Genomic DNA, 22420 nt, shown 5'->3' with positions numbered 1-22420 from the left:
TGTATTGATTTACTTGTTGTCTTTGTCTGTAATTAGTTCTGTGCACCTTTTAGAGTTAAGGTTTGTGTCTAGTGTCAGTCCTAATTACTTTTTAATATCTAAGGGCGTGCTTCCTTTTAGTCTTTGTGCTGTTACAAACATCACGAACAGTTTCTGATATTAAGTGTTAAGTGCTTTTACAGTAATATTTGAATGCATTATTATTATTATTGACGTCATTTTGAAGTTCTTTCTGAATGTGGCTAGTGTCTGGCCCAGACCAATGAATAGCAATATAATCTGCATAATGAGTGACTATAACCAATCATGGAACATATTAACAAGGGTGTAGGCAGTCTGCAAGTACTGGACCCAAATCAATTTGGTTTTGCAAAAGGCAAATTCTGCCTCCTGAACCTGGTGGGCTTCTTTGAATATGTCACTGATGTGTTAGACTCAGGCATCTTGGTTCACACTGCCTACCTGGAACTGGCCAAGGCCTTTGATACCATCCCACATTCTGGCATTATTGACAAGCCAACTGAACTAGATATAAATGTGTATGTCACCCACTGGATAGCAAACTGGCTAACTGACAGAACCCTCTCTATTAATGGGGGAAGCATGCTCTCTTCAGCAAAGCATGGTTACTAGAGGTGCCCCCCAGGGATCAGTGCTAAGACTATCCTCATTGGTATTTACTTCTCTGGTGTCAAGGTTGATATCAAGGACCACTAGCACACCAAGTTTATAGATGACTGGAAATCTGGAAATCTGGATCTTTCATTAACTCCCCATATGAGATCCAGATTCATCAGGTCGGACTAACACACAGCAATAAGTGATGCCTAGACCATGGCTAAAACTAACTGTCAAGAAAAGCAGCATTGTGACCTTAGGCAAAATGGGGAATCCATGCATTTGCAACATAGGTGACACCCCTTGGATACTGCCATTGACAACAAGCTATCCTTTGATTATCATGTATCCACTGTTGTTAGGAAATCCTTTTACCTTGCCAGACTAATCATTGGGGCAGTTCCTCCCACTCTACAGAAGATATTATCTCTCTCTATTCCTCCCTCATTAAGCCTATACTAGAGTATAATGGAGTCTTTGGTATGTACATCTATAAACACATGACTCAGGTTGAGAGACTGCAGCATTTTCTCACTAAGATAATCAAAGGTATGACTCCCTGAACTACCAAGACCATCTTAAGGTGCTTTCTATCTTTTGTATTTCATACAGAGTCTTGAGCTGTGACCTTTATCTTGTCACAAATCCTCAAAGGATCCATCCTATGCAACCTCCTGCACATTCACAAAATAAATAACACCCTCATCAGCTGCTCAAGAGATCATAACTTCCACCAAAACATAAATAGGGCCTGCTGCCAAGAATGATACATGTTCCAGAGAATCTCTCTTTTATGGAAAAAGAGTTCCTTTCCAAATAAAACAAAGTAGCTCCCTGACCCTATTTAAGAATAACTTGGACAAATGGATGGACAATCATAAATACACCTTGGGTCTGACCCCTCAAATCCTCACTGAAAGGTTCATACATAGTCATAACAATGGGAAACTACAATTTGGGGTATTGTGGCTATGCTACTTATGGTCCTCAAAATCAACAGCTTAGTATTGACCTATGGACCTGTGACCTTTATAAAAAGAGATTAGAAAAGAGCCATGACTGCAGTTACAGGACTGATCTGTGAAGCATTCCTTGGGTGAATAAACTGTCATCTGTTGTCAGGCTGCTGGTCTGAATGCTGTTCCAGGTAGTGTTTGAACCACTAGGACAAAAAGCAGTAACTGTTAGTTTACTGAGGATAATTGTGTGGTTCACATTTTCAAAGACGCTAGTGAGGTCTATAAATATGGGCCCTATTACTGGTGCCTTCTTCATATTTTCTAGAGCTTATCTTTTGCAAGGTTTATGTCTGTCATTGTATTACTACCTGTTCTAAAACCATGTTGAGAATCAGTATGGACATCATTCTTGTTTAGTTGTTCATCTATTTATCCGAGTATGAGTCCTTTTTTTTTTGCTAGTGGACATGAGTTTACAATAGGTCAAAAATCACTTGTGGTGGAAGGAAATGATGTTTTAGGAATACAAAAGACAAGTAAGTATTTGAATTGGACAGAGACATGATTTATAGTCAGGGAGAGATTGCATATGCATGTGAATTTTTTGACAAGTCCCTGTGTCAGTAATCTTAAGAAGTTTGAAGGAGTGCTTTGCTGGTTTGGGTTTTCCTTCTGATATAGCTGTCATAGCAGTGAGAGATGATATGGAAGAAAAATGGTGGTGGAATGTCGTTAGTTGTGATAGTAGGTTGAGAATTTGATGATAACATGTTTAGTGTGTGTTTGTGATTTGGTTGATGGATGGTGGGACAAAAAGAATTCTTAAATAACCAAGGCTTTTTTTTCCATTAGTGGTAGGTTTATACTAGTATTTGGTTTGGTCATGTTGATTATTTTTTTCCTGACTCTCCAGATTTGTTTCAGTTGAGAGGACATTGCATTTTGCTTGGCTCTAAGGTAGGCACATTTTGATTTATTTTCTTTCTTTCTTTCTTTCTTTCTTTCTTTCTTTCTTTCTTTCTTTCTTTTCTTTTTGAGTTTGCACTCTTTTTCTTAAAGTCAGAATGGAGGTGAGATTTGGTTTTCATATGTTCCAGACTTTAAGTTGCTATATTAGGACTTTGAGAACTGAGGTAAGCCATGGACAGTATTGCCCGCTCAGGTGCTTTTGATGTACAGCAGAAATTTTCTCAGTCATTTTGTATGTCTGACTGCTGAATATATTTAGTGCATGGGTGGAGTCAACTTTCTTGTATCAGAAGAAAAAGAGTTTATGTTTTTTAGCTCTTGTTAAATTCAATCTTCTTTTGATTTACCTAAAATTTCTGATGTCGATTATATAATCGGTAACTTAGTGCCTTTAAAGGATAGGGTGGCTAATGTGATGACCACTTTATGTATTAAAAGGCATTTAAATGATGTAACTCTAGTAGGTATGTTGATTGTTATTTGATCCAATAGTGTGCTTTTGTTTGTGGTAAGGTTAGGTCTAGTAGGGGATTTTACTACTTGTGTAAGATTGTATTGGTGGAGGAGACAACATGTCTGTTGCATTCTGATGCCTAATATGTCAAAGTTGAAGTTATCTCAGAATTATAATAGTACCTTTACTGCTTATGTTCATTATAGTGTCTAAAGTTGTTTCTAACAGCTGTGGGCTATAATGTGTTCCACTGCTGTTATGATCTGAGCAAGATTGTTTATGGTTAAAGAATGGGTTTGCAAATTTGCAAATTTTCATTTAGGATGATGCTGGGAATTGTACTTTAATGGTAGGACTCTGGAAAGGAGTAGACAATATTAGCAACTCTGCTCCATTTATCTGTTATATGTAGTGTACTAGTTAGAGGTACTGAAAATGATGATTGTAAGTGTTAGCCAGGCTTTATGTTCATGTTTAGTTAATGGTTTTGGATAGTACTAGTGACTCTTTTCTGATAAGTGGGTGTGTGCATTACCTATTTATTATTTTTTTTGATGGGGAAGTATTCGTTGCTCTGCTTTATCTCCCTCTTTGGCATGTAAAACAGTGGCTCGTTGTATTTTTGAAGCATTTGCATTCCTGCTGCTGCCTTTCATCCTCCGTTCCTGATTAATTTACCTACTTTCTGAGGCATAAGCAGCAGGTTGCCCCTGGGATTAAACCTTCTCTGAGTCTTCCCCTGGTGTTGTGTGGTTGTAGAAGTCTCTGTATTCGGCCATTGTTATTCACTGTATATATGCTGCCTCTTGGAAGAATCATTCAAATGAAGAAATAAAGCAGCACTGCGATGTAGGCATTTAACTATATTTCGCCTTCCCTTACGAGAATATTGCACCCCTTGATTTACTCAAAGACAGTTACATCTCTATGCCTTTATCATTGTTGGATGATGAATATCTGTTCTAAATTGACTCCAACCAGAATTTAGGCTTTGTTAAATTCTGGACTGAGGCTCTTCATAGCTACTAAAAATGCCCCTTGTTTGTGCTCATAATTGCCATACATCTGTGTACAAGATAGCTGAACTTGGGTTATTCCTCAGTGATCCTTGGTAATTAGTTGACAGTTCCAGACCATGTATCAGTAGGAATTCAATCTTCTTTTTATCATCTGAGAAATATCAGCTCAATAAATCAGCTTTTACTACAAGAGGATGTATTTACAATACTCATTAATTTGGTATCTCTGACTAGATTTCTGCATTGACCCAAACGTGTAACAGACTAGAACTGACCTTGAGTGCCATGCACTGGAGCAGAATTCTGCAGCCCTGACCCTTGCCATCACCATATTATACCTCTTCTGCAAAGTCTGCACTGATTTGCAATAACTTTCACAGTTTCCTAGGAGGTATTTTTTTATTTCTCACCCTGCCCCATGTTTTCTGGGTGCCACATTTGCTGAAGAGGCACAGTTTTCCTATAGACCTCCCCGATCACACTGCATGACAGTACCCCTGTATCCCAGAGACTCCATCCTCTCAGGAAAGGATCTGCATCCATGTGAAACAGAGCTCCTCCCTAACCCAATTCAAGTGTAACTTAGACAATTGTGTGTGGAACAGAAAATCCATTTCTGGTTTGGCACCTATGTCTGCAGTGGACACGGGCAGCCTGTAAATGGTTCATCTTCCAGGCCCCTGCTTGTAAATGTTTCATCTCTCAAGCTCTGATTACACTTATCAAGGGTAGCAGAATTTTTCAGAGATTTGGGATGCATGGATAAAATTAAAAAGGCCCTTGTGGTTGCTAGCCTAGTAAACACCTAAGTACCCATGAACCTATAAACATATGGCTGTCAAAGAATTGCCACTCCTTCCTACACTGTGTTTGAAATATTGTAGTTTATGAAGCATGGAATGCACTACCATGGTACTTATCAGGCAATACCACTATGAGTGGAATGGGGTAATTGGCTAGGTTTAAAATGGCCCACAAGGGCAGTTAGTCTAGCGGTAATCTGTGACCTTGCAGTCTATGAACTATGAAGAAGCACCTTACAAACATTTCTTTTTATAGCATTTCTGTATTCATTAGGAGCTATCTCAGTGAGATGTACTGAGTTTTAACTATGTTATATATATATATTTATATTTCTTATTTATCTTGTCATGCATGTTACATTGCTGAAAATCACTCTGTTTTGAGCTCACTTCTGATTTATTGTTTTATTTAATGGACAAATCAAATTTCAGAATTACCAGACTTGAGTGTTAGAGGAATTACCTACATAAACAATAAAATGCTTGGCAGTCAACTCACTCTCTATGCCCATTGGTCCATATCCCTGGCAAGTTCAGCTTAAGCTGCTGTCAAATACAAAGTCAGAAACAGCAAAACCCTTTCATTTGCCACTAGATGATCTTATCAGTTCACTCCAAAATGGCATATTAATATTTTCTTTATCTCATTCAGATACCTTTAGCCTTAGCTGCGATACTTTTTTCAAACCTGGTAAATTTCCAATCTGTAAACACAGGTCTGCAATTATTTTTTACATTTATAATGATTCACTTAAAAATAAATTAATTAGCAGACAACAGCTATTGTTTTTTATTTTCAGGCCATATATTTTGGAGGTGGTACACGTATTCCAACATGGTAAGTTTTTTTCAGTACTTAATTAAATAACTAAATTATTCACTTGTTTGAAAGTTTTTAATGTGGTCATCCCTCTGGAGTACAGCAGCGCTTTTCCGGAGAGCACTAGAAGTGGCTTTTAAATTACAGCAAATAAATAATATACATACAAATAAAAGCATTAAGATTGACACGTACTTTATGTAGTTAGATGTTGGATCATGAACAGCTAATAGCTTGATTTCTTGCAGTAAGAAGAGACTGACTACTATTTAAGTTGCATATATTCCATTTCTGTGATAACAGCATATAGTTCATCCTATAATGGGATGGATGAAACTCAGTCTGAACAGGCACCTAGAGGTGCACGTAACCAGGAACAATGCAACAATACTGCAGCTGAAGTCAGTAGGATGATGGATACGTACGAGAATGGTAGGTCTTAAAAAAGGTAGGAATTTCTATTGACTTTATCCTAGTCAACCCTTACATGGAGTACTGTGTGCAGTTTTGAAAATCCTGCAATGGAAGTGATGGAGCAATGCTTCAAGGAATACAAATAAAGTCTATAAAAACTAATTAAGGGGTTGGAAGAGAGACAATGTCTATGGGTATAGGGTGAATAAGGTGGGCTGTTCATTAAGTTTATAAGGAAGGATGGGCTACTTGCTTTGTAGCCACAAGTCCTTGGGAGGGGACTCTGTAGGTAGCCATTTGGAAGGAAGGGTGATGCAAGGCAGAAAGGACACAGAAAGAATTAACATTAATTGAGATGTGAAAAAGATTTTCTTAAAGAAATGTTGGTGCCTAGAATAGCTTATCTTAACAGTTTTTGAATTCTGACTCCGATAATACTTTCACAATTGCATGTGGAAAATGGAGGAGTGAACAAGGCAGCAGAGGGTATGAAAGACAGCTACCAGTTGCCAGCTGTAAACTACATGTTTAGAAGTTTCACAGATTGTCTCATTCTGCTGGCTAAAACAAATAACGACTATATCAATATACTCTACTTATGCTATCTTCTAGAAATATTTTGTTGTTGTTGTGTCTTTCAGCTTTTCCCGGTTAGGGGTCGCCAGATAATGGGAGATTATATAAACTAGCTGTCTGGAAAGCTCAAAGCAAACACACATTCAAGCAATGTGTAAGTGCATATATTGTTATATTCTACATAACAGTATTACAAAGTGCATCTTCACTGTACAATGATAGCCTTAACAAAAGACAAATGCTATAGATATGGTAGTCTTATTATAGACCCTAAACATGCAAGTCAGAACGTGATGGTCTAATACTGAAAAGCATCACCACTATATAAATAAAGAAGTACAAACAGAGACTGAGCAATGCATTACTTAGCCTTCGGAGTGTGGTAGCCTGAGCAGAGCTCTCCTTTTCTTGTTTATTATATATAAAACACAGCAGATGGCTATAACCGTTTTATGGTCAGAACAATCTACAGATATGTAATGCTACTTTTTAATTTAATTTCTTTGACAGCACCATCTAATACACTAGAAGTGAACAGACAAGATCTCACCTTTTAAGAGCCACATAGTACTGCTTTTGACTACTGTATTATCATTCAAGAGCCATTTATAATGTGATATGTCTTATGGCTAGTAAGCAAGTTTGATAAGTTACTACTTGGGAAAACTAGTTAGCATCAAGACCACAGCGAATGAACCTGAAGCTGATGCATTTTTGTCACACTTGATTAACACAGGAACAAAGTAAAGGCCCAAAGCCTGACCACTGAGGATACCCTTTAATTACTATACAGTTTTCAATATCACTTCTGTTCATTCTGTACAATACAAATGAATGTTAAGGTACTTCATAAACTGCACTGTTGTGTGATCATGTAAACCAGTTAGCTAAAAACGAGAATGGAATTATGAACATTATCAAATGTCTTGGAGGGGGTCACCCTCTGTGTATGGCTGTCCATGTTTATAGCATAGATTCATAATGTTTTAGTTTTATTAATGCTTTTTTCAGCAATATATCTGGTTCTGAAGTTGTGCTGGTTTCAGGTAATGCTGCTTATGATGGGGAGGTAGTTAGACATATAGCTTCTCTGTAAACTTGTCAATGGAGTTAAGAATATACAGCAGTTGATAAGTCAGGTGCTGCAACTCAGTGCAGGACAGTAAATCTGGTACCTTGCTAACAGAGAAGGACATGGTTCTCCTGTGGTGATTTGTTAGTGTTACAAAAAGAGCAGAGAATAGCTCAGAAATACCTTCAAGGAGTTACATCAGGATTTTAAATATACCAGAAAAGCCCTCAGATTTGAACTTGAGAATAATTTAACTATTTTCATAGCATTGCTGAACCTTAGGTGAAAATAGTGAAGACAAATTTGAAAAAAAAAATGCTTATTTATTTATTTTACTTCGAATACATCTACAGATTGCAACACATATTTGTAAGGCCTATTTGGACTGCTTACCAGGCCAGTTCATTCATATAGATGGATGGAGCTTTAACTACATCTCCTGGCAACCTGTGCTAGATTAGAACCATGGTTCTGTTGGAAGTGGCTAGGAAAGGATGGGACTGTGTGACTGATCCCAGCCCATTCATTCTGGAGGGAAAATGGAGATAGATCGCCACCACAAAAGCTCCGCCTACAGGAAGGTCAGAGTCCACAGTTCTCCATGCTTGCAAACTTGCACTCAGGTAGGTAGTGGACCATGGAATGTGAACATACTATAGCTGGAAATCTTGGGTGTGAAGAAGTGAACCCTGTAAAATAGGTACTGTAGTATGCCTGTTGGTTAACAGGCGATGATTGGGAATGTACAACATGTCTTTGAACCTCTGCTAGATGACAGCTGCAGTCAACAGCTTTTATCTCCCTCTCCTGGTGTATAAAGACACTGCTGATTAAGAGGAACAAATGGGTCAGCAGAGGACAGGAAATTGACAATCATGGGGTAAACAGTGGGAATAAAACACATTGGCTGCAAGAGCAGCTCGTGGTACTGGCTGCTGGGTTACAGTTCCTCCAGTAAATAAAGAAAAGTGCATTTTTATTTACCTTTTAGCTTTATTTTAATACAAAACTGCAATTTTAACTTTATCACTTCCATTAGGAAGACTAAAATTCAAAACACTTTATGGACCATGTGACCCCAGATGACTGATTGCAATCAACAAGGCCAGCCTTAGGTGAAATGTAGCAATTGACAAAGGATTCCATGCCTACTCCAGTTGCACACTGGTCCCCCTGCACCTCCCCAGTGTCCCTTCCTTGTTATCTAACATCCTGGATCCAAATGATCCAGATAGAGTAGCTGTTTTCACACTGTGTCTTGCTTTTCAGCTGTTTCCTCCATCCCTTTAACATAGCCCAACTGACCAAACCTCTGCTTTACTTAAAAGGAAAAAAGAAAGAACAACAGCTCACTTCTGTTGTTATTATCACATCGACTCTTCACTTAGAATAAGGTGATCTCACCTTGTTACAGTTCATCCTGCCTTTTGCAGAAAGCAGAATCATCAGAAAAAGCTGTTTCACTGGAAAGCAGTGAGGAGCCAGTTCTATTGGCTCAGGCTGCCTCAAGCAACTAGTTCCGAATGAGGCAGCCTGAGACCAAAAGTATAAGGTACAAGTAATGGACTATTGCTAAATTATGAGTGTGGGATCCTTCTTCTTTTTTTTAACTATCCCTTCATGTGCCACTTATCAAATATGCAGGAAGATAGGTAATTTATAATAGGTAAGTGAGCATGTGTATGTGTCTGTTGGGTAGAATAGATGCCAAATGTTTCTGATTTATGCCTATGGCCATTTGTGCTTTTACTTTCATCCAAGTCTAACATCAGAGGGGTATACATAGGGCAACTGTCTTTTCTTGTTTTGGGGATAGGCAGACAAACGCTTTTTCCATAAAGGATTTATATCTCTTTATGAATAATTGTTATCTCAGTTTATTGTATAGTACTATTTTGTTAGCTTTGAGCATTAAGCTTTAAATGTAACTTATTTTCCTTTAAGAAAAGTAAGACTTCATTTCTTTTGTTATTCATGATTTTCATTCATGCCATCACTGAATCAAAAAGTTGTTTAAAAAAGCTCTAAAATGGCACCTTAAAGCCTCTAGGACATTATTGCTTCTAGGAACCCAGAGACCTCTGGCCCCAAGCTTAATTTAGTTATTACCTCTACACTTATTACAGCAGAGGCATGGCAAGTTATGCTGTGCTAAAAGGATGGAGGAAACAGTTTAAGTCACAGTCTGAAAAATACAAGCAAACTATCTGGATCATTTGGAGTCAGGATGTTAGAAAACAGGGGAAGGACACTATGAATATGCAGGGGGACCAGTGTGCAACTGGGGTAGGCATGGAATCCACCTAAAGCTGGCCTTGTTGATTGCAGCCAGTCATCTGAGTTGCACATGGTCCATAAAGTGCATGGAAGTTTACAAAAAATTGTAGGAGTGAATGAGTTAATAATGTCTACACACGCGCACACACACACACACACACACACACACACACACACACACACACACACACACACATACACACGTATCCAGCAGACACAGTCACTTTATTGACTGTGTATACCTCAGATGTTTTATTCTGGGCAAATGAAAGAATACGTAAAAAAATAGCAATAGTAACAGGTCAGGTTGTTGTTGTCCAACACAGGCAATGCAAAGCACTGCAATACCCCAAAGCACACACTCTCTCTCTCTCTCTCTGTCTCAATCACTCACTCACTCATGTTCTCACTCACACACACATACACACACACACACACACACACACACACACACACATACACACACACACACACACACACACACACACACGCACACACACAGGCACACACACACACACACACACACACACACACACACACACACACACACACACACACACACACACACACACACACACACACACACACACACATGCTCTTCTAACTAGTGCAGCAGTCATTTGCTTTAGTTCATTTTTTCACTCAGCAGCTGTGGCTCTAAAAGGTGTAGATAGTGAGGGGAAAGGAAATGGCTTGTCCAATAAATTATTTCAGTCTTAGTGCAAAGATTCCGTGGCAAAGTAGGTGCTCTTCCTTTGGTCAGATTAATTTGATTGTCTACAGGGGATCACTGATTCTCTAAGCCAATCTTCTAGCAGATAACAATGAATTATCACTTAATGCTTTCTTTATGTTATGATGAGTTATGACAGCTGAAGTTTATGCTGAGTCTTTCAAAACACAGTGTAAGTAGCTTTATAGAATGGTATATCTTGGATGACTTAAAACCTCCTAACAAAGTAAAATTTACAATGCAATAAAATATATATTTATAAACCTGCAGAATATCAATTATATTTAAAAAGTAATAATAACTTTTTTGTATAACAACTTTTTGGTTAATATAACAATTCTTGTTTATAACTTTATAAGAAAACACATGCATTTTAATATTTTTTGAATCTTTGTTGCAGTTGTTCCTAAACCTCGAACTGTCGCAATGATAGTTATCAACAAAAGCCTTAAAAGCAGACTTCAAAGTATCACAAAAAGGGTACATTTTTTATGTTGAAATAATATATATTTCAAATGCTGCAGTATAAAATCTTTGAAAAAATTGTTAAAACATATATGACGATAGTAATTAACTGTGTCATGATGAGTTCTCTAAATCTGGCATGATTAAACTTTGTGCTTTCACCTTTCTGGTTTGGTATATTGGACCACTGTTTATAAAATAAGTAGTACCGTGCTAGCCTTAGGATTTCTTCTTATTTTATGTTCCATGAGCTTTTCTCAGTTGACAGACTGAGGAAGTCCTACTGGTAAAATTCCTGACTTCTTTTTCGGGAAAGGATCAGGATTACCTTAGCTTTATGTCCTCACTTCTTTTGTATATTTTATTAATTTATGAAGTAATACCTAAACTGACTTGTTTTGATTTTTTTTTCAGTAATCATTCATATGTTAGGCATGCCATCACTCAAAACACTAAATTATTCAGTATGAAACTGTTACTGATAAAGGAAAAACTTTTTAAATTATGACTTTAATATTTAGCCTAGCTGTGTTAAATGGAACAATTCATATGAGCGAACCTTCTTTTCTCATAACTTAACAGGCTAATGCCATATCCCTTTATGAGAGGTTTTCTATCTTCTAAACACATTCCCTGGGATTCAGCAAGCAGCCTTGCAGGAATAAGTTATTCCTGCACAGCAGGGACTGTTCCCGTACAGCACAGCAGCGCACCTTGCATATTCATGAAGGCGCGCCACCTGTGCTGTTAAATGGACATAGAGCTGTGTACGAGTGCAGGTGGTGTGTCTAAGAGAAGAGCTCTGGCAGTACACATGCCCCTGCACTCCAGAATTGCCTTTCCGCAATTAAAAATGAGTGAGAATGCTCATAACACCCCCAACCCATCAGGAAAACAAAAGTGGTCAAAGGCAAAAGGGACAATCATCCCTAAGCAAGCCAAAAGTTATTAGGATAACACAAGCAGCATAAGCACATAGCGCACACCTCCCATCCCATCAGAGCAAGTAATGAGGACAAAGCCAAAAGGGACAATGTCCCATGAAGCAGAAAGCTCATAAAATTACAGGGTTAGCATTAGCAGGGATATTTTGAAGGGTATAGATAAAATAAAACAACAAAATTTTTTTTTAAAAATGCGATAAAGTTTAAGTGTAGCTGCGTGGGTGTGCCCGTTGATTAGCTATGCTTAGTCCAGCTTAAACAGCACAAGAAGTTAAATAGCAAGAGACTTCCAACATAAACAGTATTGCAATAGTGTAGGGGTTAGAGTGTACGCTTTGCAAACAACCATTCCCAGTTCGATCCCCACTCTAACCAATTCACACTTTACATGTGAAAGCAGTATATAAACAGTTTTTGTGTAGTATTACTTACTAAATGACATATATTTGTTAACTGCAGTACTGCATTACATCCAAATGTGAGGTGTCAGTTTAATAAAGTTGTGAAATCCTCATATAAAAAAAGTGCCCCATACAGTATAGTCACACATGAATAAATGTAATGAAAGCACACTGGGGGATGTCAGGGACAGTAAACAAATATATAATATGTAATGAATGATGAATCAATGCCATACAGCAGGTAGTCTATAAAATGAAAAATAAGCAATGCTAAGCATTGCACAGCTCTGCTTACCAGGTATAAGCATTGTGTAAATATGACTGCTAAGCAATGAGTAGGCAATGGATTTGCCTATTGGTAAGCAGTGCTAAACCTGCCCCTTTAAGTGATGCCAACCTTAGCTAAGCAGGTTTGCTCGTAGCTCAGCTCAGCATATTCAAAACCATCCAATCATGGAAAGGGCGGGAAATTGGCTGTATTTAAACCCCACAAGCAGCAATACAGCTCATAACTGGTTGCAGTCTCCTACTGTAGGCAGAATGGCTGGCGTCAGAGGGGGAATGCACTTCCGTGTGCAGCCCTGGGGCATACAGCAGTCCAAGGTCATGGTACGACTCCTGGTAAAAAAACATGGTGAGAGTCTGTTGCAGGGCCAGTACCAAGGCTCCCAATATAAAGCGGAAGCTTGGGACTGTCTCAACTGTGACCTCACCAGTGCCACTTGTATCCCTCAGACTGATGAGCAGGTCAGGCACCACTATGCCAACTTGAAACGGAGGAAGAGGGAGCTCTTGGACCAGTGGGTCCAAGAATTAACACAGAGGGGTGATGTCCCAGCAGTGTGTAAGTACTCATACCAGTAACTGTTTAATAATGTCCAGCCTGTGTATATGATGGATAGGTATGGCTAAACATTTCTCTATTTCTCTTATAGCTGCAGCTGAGCTGGCTGTGAATCAGGAAGCCCATGCGTGTAGGCTGCAAAGGCTGCTTTGCGAGGCTGGTGAGTAACAATCCTGCTTGTAGTAGTCATACCAAATAAATATAAAGTAATAGAAAGTCACCTGCCAGTATAAAAACTGTTTTGTGTATGGGTTGCACTGAATAAACCTGACAGTATGACAGTAATAGTCCCATATAGGTCATATTTAAATAAAACTGTAACTGCCTGGCAATAAAGCTCTAAATCCTGGACTGGTTGTGTTTACTCTGGTATTGTATGGCATTTTTAGTATTGCATTCTCTGAATAGTAATGTATTAACCACTGTTACTCACACTGTGCTACATAATATAAATGTCTAGGAATGTCCGTATAAGACTGTTGTAATTACAAGGTCAGACTGTACAACCGAGGGAGACATAGACAGAAAACACTAAAGAGATAAGCAGCAATATCTAAACCGCACACTCTGCTGAAACTTAAATTGTATCTTTATCAGACACAGCCATGGTTCGAATCCTGGGAGTGGTAGTAAGCTGTATACATAATCATACCTCTCAACTGTACACATTTGTTCAGAATGTCCAGATAATTGGCCCATATTTTCTGTCTGTTACCCTGTCGCCCTGGCAAATCAGTGGGATGATCTCAGAATTTTAGTCAGCAAATAATGACATACACCTGATTTTCAGACCTCAAAACCCACAGAAAATATATATGAAAACAAACCTGTCACTCTAGCAACTCTCCAAGTATATGAGAGCAATGTTCAAAATATGTCCCTATTTCTACACCCATGTTGTCAAGCTTTGACCAGAGTGTGTGCATTTATAGATTGAGAGGTATGTGCATAATATTAACATGGAATCTGGGAATATGTGTGGAAACAGTCAGGTAGTGTTAACAAACATTCCCTCCACAGGTCTGTCAGATAAGAAAACTGTGCCTGCCAATAAAGATTGAAATCCTGGACTGGTAGTGTTTACTCTGGTATTGTATGGCTGACATGTAGCATTCAGTAACATCTGATATCAAAATAGTACTGTTGTGTCAACCATTGTTTTGCACACTGTGCTACATAAAAATATGTCTAGGAATGTCTGTATGAGACTGTTGTAATTACAAGGTCAGATTGTACAACCACGAGAGACTTAGACAGAAAACACTGAAGAGATAGACAGCAATATTCAAACAGCACACTCTGCTGACACTTAAATTGTATTTTTATCAGACACAGCCATGGTTTGAATTCAGAGAGTGGTAGTAAGCTGTATGCATAATCACACCTTTCAAGTGTACACATTCTTTCAGAATGTCCAGATAATTGGCTCATATTTTCTGCCTGTTTCTCTCTCCCCATGGCAAATCAGTGGATTATCTTAGATTTGTAGCCAGCAAATAATGACATACATTTGAATCTCAGCCCTCAAAACCTTCAGAAATGTATATGAAAACAAATCCTGTCAGTCTATCAGCCCTCCAAGTTTATGAGAGCAATATTCAAAATATGTCCCTAGTCATACCCAATGTTGTCAAGCTTTGACCAGAGTGTGTGCATTAAGAGATTGAGAGGTATGTGCATAATATTAACTCAGAATCTGGGAATATGTGTAGTAACAGTCAGGTAGTGTTAACAAACATTCCCTCCCACAGGTATACCATGTAAGTGATATAGAATTTAGCTATAAGACAGTTGAAGTATACACTGTTTACAAACATGCCACTGGCCTAACCAAGGCCATAGGGTATTGTAATAATACCTGTACCTTTATGATTAGAGCAGTGATCATTAAAGTTGTGAAAACTAGAAGGACATATAAGTTGTTGATTGACATCTCCGCCCCCCCACCATATCTGCAACAATAATCTAAATGCACAAATCAGTGGGTATGTTTACACCAAACCTACTGTTGTGACATATGTCCTATTGTTCAATAAATATTGAAATGTATTTCTATTAATGTTCCATGTTGAAATACTATAATTGGTGGCCTGTTGCTATCAATGTTACCTGCATGCCGTTGTAATGGCCACTGTGGTTCCATATATGCATGTGTTCTGTTTGCTATGCAACTGTTCCAAATCTGGCATTTTGGGTTAATTTGAATATTTATGCATGCTGTTATAACTAATCCTGGATTGTGTTGACTATTACTAACCCACATATGTTTTAAAACTGCAACAACATAGCGTGTTTGGTAAGGCCAGTCCCAGCGGACCCCCCCCCCCCAATCTGGCCATGGCACCAGGCTCCAGCACATCTGGGACCCACCCCGGGACCTCCTCATCCACTGGTCTTGAACCACCTTTGGGTGGAACAGCCTCAGGGGATGGTGCTCACCCCCCCAAGAGTGGGCGTGGACAGGAAACTGTCACCCATCATCAATTCTGAGGCTTGGTACGTAGCAAGCTCCGAAGGGAGTTTGGAGATCTGCTACACCAGCTTGAGGGCTGCATGGTGCATTTAGAGGGTCAGCCTGTCCCTCCTACCCAGCCCCCAGCACAGCCACCTTTGGGGCAATGAAGATACAGTGGTGACTGCCCATGGGTGGGGACCTCAGTCCCACTGTTTCCATTTGGGGGCTCATGGGCTTCTGACAAACACCCCTCCCCATCCAAGGTGTTTACCCCCCACGTGTTATATACCTCCCCTGTATGCTGTCTTGTCTGTCTTCCTACCCAACCTATCTCCTCAAATGTACCCACTATCTTTCTACAACATCCCACTCTCACCTTAAAAAAGAAAAAAAGGGCAATCTGTTCCCCCCCAAAAAATGTTGCCCCATACATAGCTGACCATTTCGCACACATGTCCACTGGACACATGTAATCTGGTCTAATTGGCTTCAGAAGATATTACTGTTGTCTTCACCCCTCTCTCAGGGGTTTGAGTGTCCAAATCTACCTCCAAATTCAGTATATATGCACAGCTGTTTCTGTAGAAGAAATAGCTATGGACCTTCCCTACACCCATCCTGCACATCCCTAGCTACCTTCCATATTGTCTTTCCCTCTTTGTGCCCCCTTTTTCATCCCTTTTGTCTTTTCTTTTAAAGAAATTAGCAGAGGGGTAAGTGGGAGTAAGCACATTTATGCAGTAGTAAGCGGGTTTAAGCCTGTTTGCATGGCAGCAAGGAATGCCTACACAGATTAAGTACTTTTATGTCTAACTGTATGCATGTTCAACCAGAAGCTAGCATTGCTTACTGCCACTCAAACCCACTTACAACTGTTTAAAAATGTCTTAATCACTCTGTATCTAACAGCCCTTGTTCTGCCCAGGAACAAAATAATCAGCCCTTGCAAGTTTCAAACCCACAATCCTGCACACCATAGCCACAGTGATTTACCACTAAGCCATTTGAGCTGAACATAAATGTGATGTTTTCTCAAACATATCATGCAGCACAGTCATTCAACAGTAGGGAAAATGTATTTATATATGTAGATGTATGTATATAAATATATATATATATATATATATATATATATATATATATATATATATATATATATATATACATGCATGTATATATATATATATATATATATATATATATATATATATATATATATATATATATATATATATATATATATATATATATATATATATATATATATACATATATAAATGTGTATTGCATTCATTTACACAATGGATCTGGAACTTCTCACTGCAAACATCTGTCCAAAGCAGTGGCGTAACTACGAGAGGCGAAGTGAGGCAATTGCCTCAGGGCGCCAAGCTGTAGGGGGCACTTTGGACTGTGCTGGTACACTCAGAACTGACAGCATTGCATACAAGGGCACCCATGAGCAGGTGCAAGGGGTGCACTTGCACCCTTGGAACCGGGCTGGCTGAGAAATTTATTTTAATTAAAAAAAAACTTTTTTTTTTTAAAGGGCGTTCCTCTTTAAGAACGCCCTTTACATCCCGTCCAGTCGCGCAGATGCAACAGGTGTTTGCGACCTGTTTTCGTCTTCTGTGCGACTCGGGGAGGGCTGCTACTGAACTATTTGGAGGGAAACAGTTACAGAAATGGCAGCAGAAGGTCTCAGCCTCCAGGTAAGAAAGTCCATTAGTGCTGGGCCAAAGGTTAAGTTTGTTTTTTTTATCTGCCTAACTAACTACAAGCTGGGGCTGTTTTATCTGCTTAACTCATCAGTCTAGAAGCTGTGTGTGTGTGTATTTATTGTATCTGCTTACTGGACTCACTGTTTTACAAGCTGTCTGCTTAACGGACTTTAACAAACTCCAAGCTGGGGCTGTGTGTGTTATTTCATCTAATCTGCTTAACGGAAAGCTGTATGTGTGTATTTATTTTTTCTGCTTACCAGACTCGCTGTTTGCTATCTGTTTAACGGACTTTAACAAAGTCCAAGCTGGGTCTGTGTGTGTGTTATCTAATTTGCTTAATGGAAAGCTGTATTCTTAACTGAAAGTTGTATTTTTATGTATTGGCCAAATGTGGTTGGGGTGTGTGGGGCTGTAATGTGTTATTTTATCTGTGTAACAGACACAACAGAGTAAACTCTAGAGTCTGGACTCTGCAAGTAAAGAAAAATTTGTGTGCCCAAAGTAACTGTTGTTCTTTCCGGTCCAGTCCTGGTCTTCATGCATCCTGCCCATGCAATTTTTATATACAATTGTTGGGCTACAGTAAGGAGAGTATTTGCTTGCTAGCCTTGTTCCCTTACTTATTGCCACTGCTTATTTCATTTTACAGCAAGGTAGGTACTTCTTTTTTAATTTGTGTCTGTTGCAAGGGGGTTGAACTTCTTATTGTTTGCTGGTTAAACAGAACATTGTGTGTGCCATTCGTTCCCTGGTTAAACAGAACATTGTGTGTGCCATTCGTTCCCTTTTATTTACATTGCTGCTGCTTCTTATTTAATTTATGTGTCTGCTCCAAGGGGGTTGAACATCTTATTGCTTAAACAAAACATTATATGTGTTGTTCATTCTGTTCTTATCCACTACTTAGTGGAGGGAGGTGTGTGTGAGCCTGCACTTGAGCACTGTCATGTACTGAGGAGCCAGGTTAGGTTCAAAGCAAGTTCAGAAATCATATTCAGAGGCTGGCTGTACAACTTTAACATATAATTAATTTGTCCTAAGGAGTATACGATCAGTTTCTGTTCCTGAGAACCTTTGTCTTGCAGTTCACAGCCATTAGATGGTCAAGTGAATGTTTGTTATTGTAGAGATGATTCCTTAAGGAGACATTTCTTGTCAAACTACATGGTATTCAGGCCAAGAGGACCTTTGTCTTGCAGTTCACAGCCATTAGATGGTCAAGTGAATGTTTGTTATTGTAGCGATGATTCCTTAAGGAGACATTTCTTGTCAAACTACATGATATTCAGGCCAAGAGGACCTTTGTCTTGCAGTTCACAGCCATTAGATGGTCAAGTGAATGTTTGTTATTGTAGAGATGATTCCTTAAGGAGAAATTTCTTGTCAAACTACATAATATTGAGGCCATAGTGGTAGTACATAAGTTAGTATATTCTCTCAAAAACTTGATTTGGTTGTTCTATGCACTTTCTACGGGGGTCAGGGGGGATGTATGTGTGTGGCACACCTATCAACTGTACAGATTTCCACAGAATGTCCAGACTTTTGCCTTTTCTTTTTGGTCTATTCTTAATAAAAAAATCAGTTTTTTTTGACAAATCGCTGGATGAGCTAAGAATTAAAGTTACTAAATAATAACATGTATTTGATTTTTAGACTTCATATCCTGTAGAAAATTAATTGTAAATCAAATCTTGTTATTCTAGCAACTTTCTAAATGTGGCCTTAGTTTGGGCCTTTGTCCCCAACATTATAGCAGGCTTTTTCCAGATTTCTTGTGCTAAGAGATTGAGAGGGTGTGTGTGTGTCTGTGTGTGTGTCTGTGTGTTCAGCTGTCCAGGTTTTTTTCAGCATGTCCAGATTTCTGCCCCATATTCCTCCTGAGCTTTTCTTCCCGGGCCTCCACTGAAAAGGGATTTTGCACAGATGGACTATCCCGGTTAACAAATGCCAAATAAATAAAAAGGATTGAAGTTGCTAAATAATAACAGACATTTGAGTTTTAGATGTCATATCTTTTAGAAAAATGCATACTAACACAAATACTGTTATTCTACAATTATTACATTCATGAGAGCAATATTTATAATCCATCCCTATTTATTTTAGGCTTTGTCCAGATTTCTTGCACATCTTCCTATTGAACTAACTTCCATTCCATCTCCTGCTCTTTTTAAACAAAAACTTAGAATTTACCTTAAAAAACACTGGTTATGCCCTTGCTTTAACCCCGACTAAAACTCTGACTTCCACAATTTCCTCTCCTTTTCTCTGTCCCTCTCCTTTATACCTTCTCATTACTTTAGTGGTATACTACCTCCACTTTAAAAGTTTTTACTCTCAACTATCCTCCCTCCAAGTGGTAACTCTTCTAATCCACAAATAATGCAGATAGTATATGAATTTAACTATTTTTTTTTACTCTATATTTGCTATTAATGTCTTTTCTTATTACACTATCTTTTTATATCTTAAATGTTAAATAATGTTAAATAAAGTTGTGCTTTTTTATATGATATGTATGTTGAATCCTATTATGTAATATAGTATATTGTCTATTCCCACCATATATTATTCTTTTCATTTTTTGCATATTATGTAACTGTTTTGTCTCTGTGTGGAGCTTTTCTCCCCGGGCCTCTGCTGAAAATGGAAATACATCCAGTCAGACTAGCCCGGTTAACAAATGTAAAATAAAAATAAAATAAATAAAAGAGGTTGAGGTATGCATGTGTGAGAGTGAAATGCCCTATTTAGAGTTAGCAGGTGGAATTTATTTTCACATACATTTTCAAGTAATTGTGAGCTTCAAGGGAAGAGATGTTTACTGTTCAAGCTAAGTCTGCGTAAAATGTGCAACTGTTTTGTTTAGCAAATGGTATCAGTGTTGTGGTGCAGAATGTCAAAACAGTCTTAGTAGCATAGCAGGTAGCATACTTGCATCTTGATGTAGAGGGCTGTAGGTTCTACTCCCACCACATGTAGATTTGTATTTTAAGGGTGGAGTGCTGTAGTCCTGAGTATGTCCTCCTTTGGATAAGATGCCTAGTAACTATGAACCTGTGTTTCCGCTTGCCACTTATTCCTATTGCAATATACAAGCTTAGCATTTTTTTAAATGGAACATAGGCAATTTATTGTTTAAGGGCAGTAGGCACTGAATTTGTAGATGAAGCACTGAAATATAAAGCTGTTTTTTTAGCAACAACCTCTCCATTAGTTTCAGATCTCTTTAATGTGAAATTATTCAGATGACTTTTACTTCTGCAGAGATTGTGCATATTGACTGATATTGGTAGATTGTAATGACAGACGTTTAAGTGGCCTTTTATGGTTGAAATGTTCTGAATTGGGCAATTTGTCATTATTGGTTCATATGTTTTGTTTCATTGCTTAATTGAAAAAATGTTTAAAACTATAAAACACACTCTAAGTGGTGCTGTATTAACAAGGGATATAATTCAATTATTATATATTATAATTAATACAATCAGGAAGGTGAATCAAAGCAGTTATGCATGGTTCAGGAAGGTGAATCAAAGCAGCTATGCATGGTTCTGAAATGTGTGCAAGGGGCCTATGATTTGAAAACAGTCCAAATGTAAACTTAACCTGCCACTGGCCAGATGCATTTTCTTTGAATTATTGTCTATTTATTTATTTTATTTCTTTTCAGATACAGTTCTAGAAAGACTGTGTCATTTTTTTTTGTAAATGAGAGTGGCCAGGAATGTGCTTTCAAAAATGTGATAATCATTGGCATTTTATATGTTGCATGATGCTCTCGTGGGACTTTTCAGTGGCTTCGGGCTTCAGGTAGGTGTTTGGATTGTGGGCTTGCTTGCTGTTGTTCAGTCGCTTCGTGGATCGGTCTGTTTGTCTGGGTGCGCAGATCTGTCTGTAGCTTGCTTGCTGTTCTGACAGTCGCTTGGTCATGCGGATCAGTCTGTGGCTTGCTGTTGGGTCGGTCGCTGGGCTAGGTAGGTGAAGGGCTGTGTGTTGATCTGTAGTATTCTGGTTTTAACACTGTGCTGGGAGATGTTAGGAATGTGTATTTTCATTGAACTGGACTTATCAGAGCTGGACAGTTCTGTGGTTACTCATGCTCAACGTTGTACAGGTACTGAATATATTTGCGTTTAAGTACAACTTATTGTTCACTATTTTATGTGCCTTGTTAAGCTGAACAAATACGGGATCGCTTAAAGAAGGCTCTTGAAGAAAGAATTTTAGGGGTTAGAAGAACAATGATTACTGCCTTTCTCTGTTATGTGGGACAGGTATATATGTATGTATCATCTGAGGTGGATTGGGCACTCTAAATTGACCGTAAGTGTGGGAGAGTGTGTGCTAGTCTGTTGTGTGGAAGAGGTATTGCTGCAGGGCTAACCACCCTGTGGTGTAAATAAGCGAGCTTACTTAAGTGACTTGAGCAGGTGGAAGAATTGTTTTCTACATTGTTATACTTAACTTCTGATGTGGTTCCAGCAGACTGGAAAACTGGCATAACAGTGGTCTGGATTTATAAGGTCTGGTCTGGAGACTCTCAAGGTTGATGAGTCTTTAATAAAGGATGTTTCTGTATTTAACTTGAGCTTCTGTCCTTTTGGCATGCTTTAGTACTGCTTTGCTTATTTGGTGTTTTTACTTGTTCAGCTTGCTCGCCATCCTTTTTGCTTATCAGGTTGTTAATTCCACACTAATGCTTCCTTGGTAAATTTGAAACAGTTAAATGAGTTTGGTGGGTTGTATTTGCATTGCATGTTATAAAACCATAAGTACCTTAGCTAAGGGTATGCAGTCTAAACGATTAGATTCAACTTTCAATTTACATGTGCACTTTAACATGCTGTCACATCTCTGCATGGCAACT

The 22420-nt window shown here is 38.5% G+C and overlaps 1 protein-coding gene across 1 annotated transcript in view; it reads left to right on the top strand.

Annotated features, from left to right (window-relative positions):
* Positions 1-22420, top strand: part of LOC122800030 — a 938706-nt gene that overhangs the window by 721202 nt on the left and 195084 nt on the right. The window contains exons 5-6 of the mRNA XM_044069506.1: positions 5623-5660; positions 11115-11194. Of these exons, the coding sequence (XP_043925441.1) occupies positions 5623-5660; positions 11115-11194 (118 nt within the window). The remainder of the gene's footprint in view (positions 1-5622; positions 5661-11114; positions 11195-22420) is intronic.

Source organism: Protopterus annectens, chromosome 1.part0 (genome assembly GCF_019279795.1).
Source record: "Protopterus annectens isolate FY-2018-M chromosome 1.part0, PAN1.0, whole genome shotgun sequence".
NCBI lineage: Eukaryota > Metazoa > Chordata > Ceratodontiformes > Protopteridae > Protopterus > Protopterus annectens.
The sequence above is the reverse complement of the archived record's forward strand: the minus strand, read 5'-3'. Positions and strand labels throughout refer to the sequence as shown.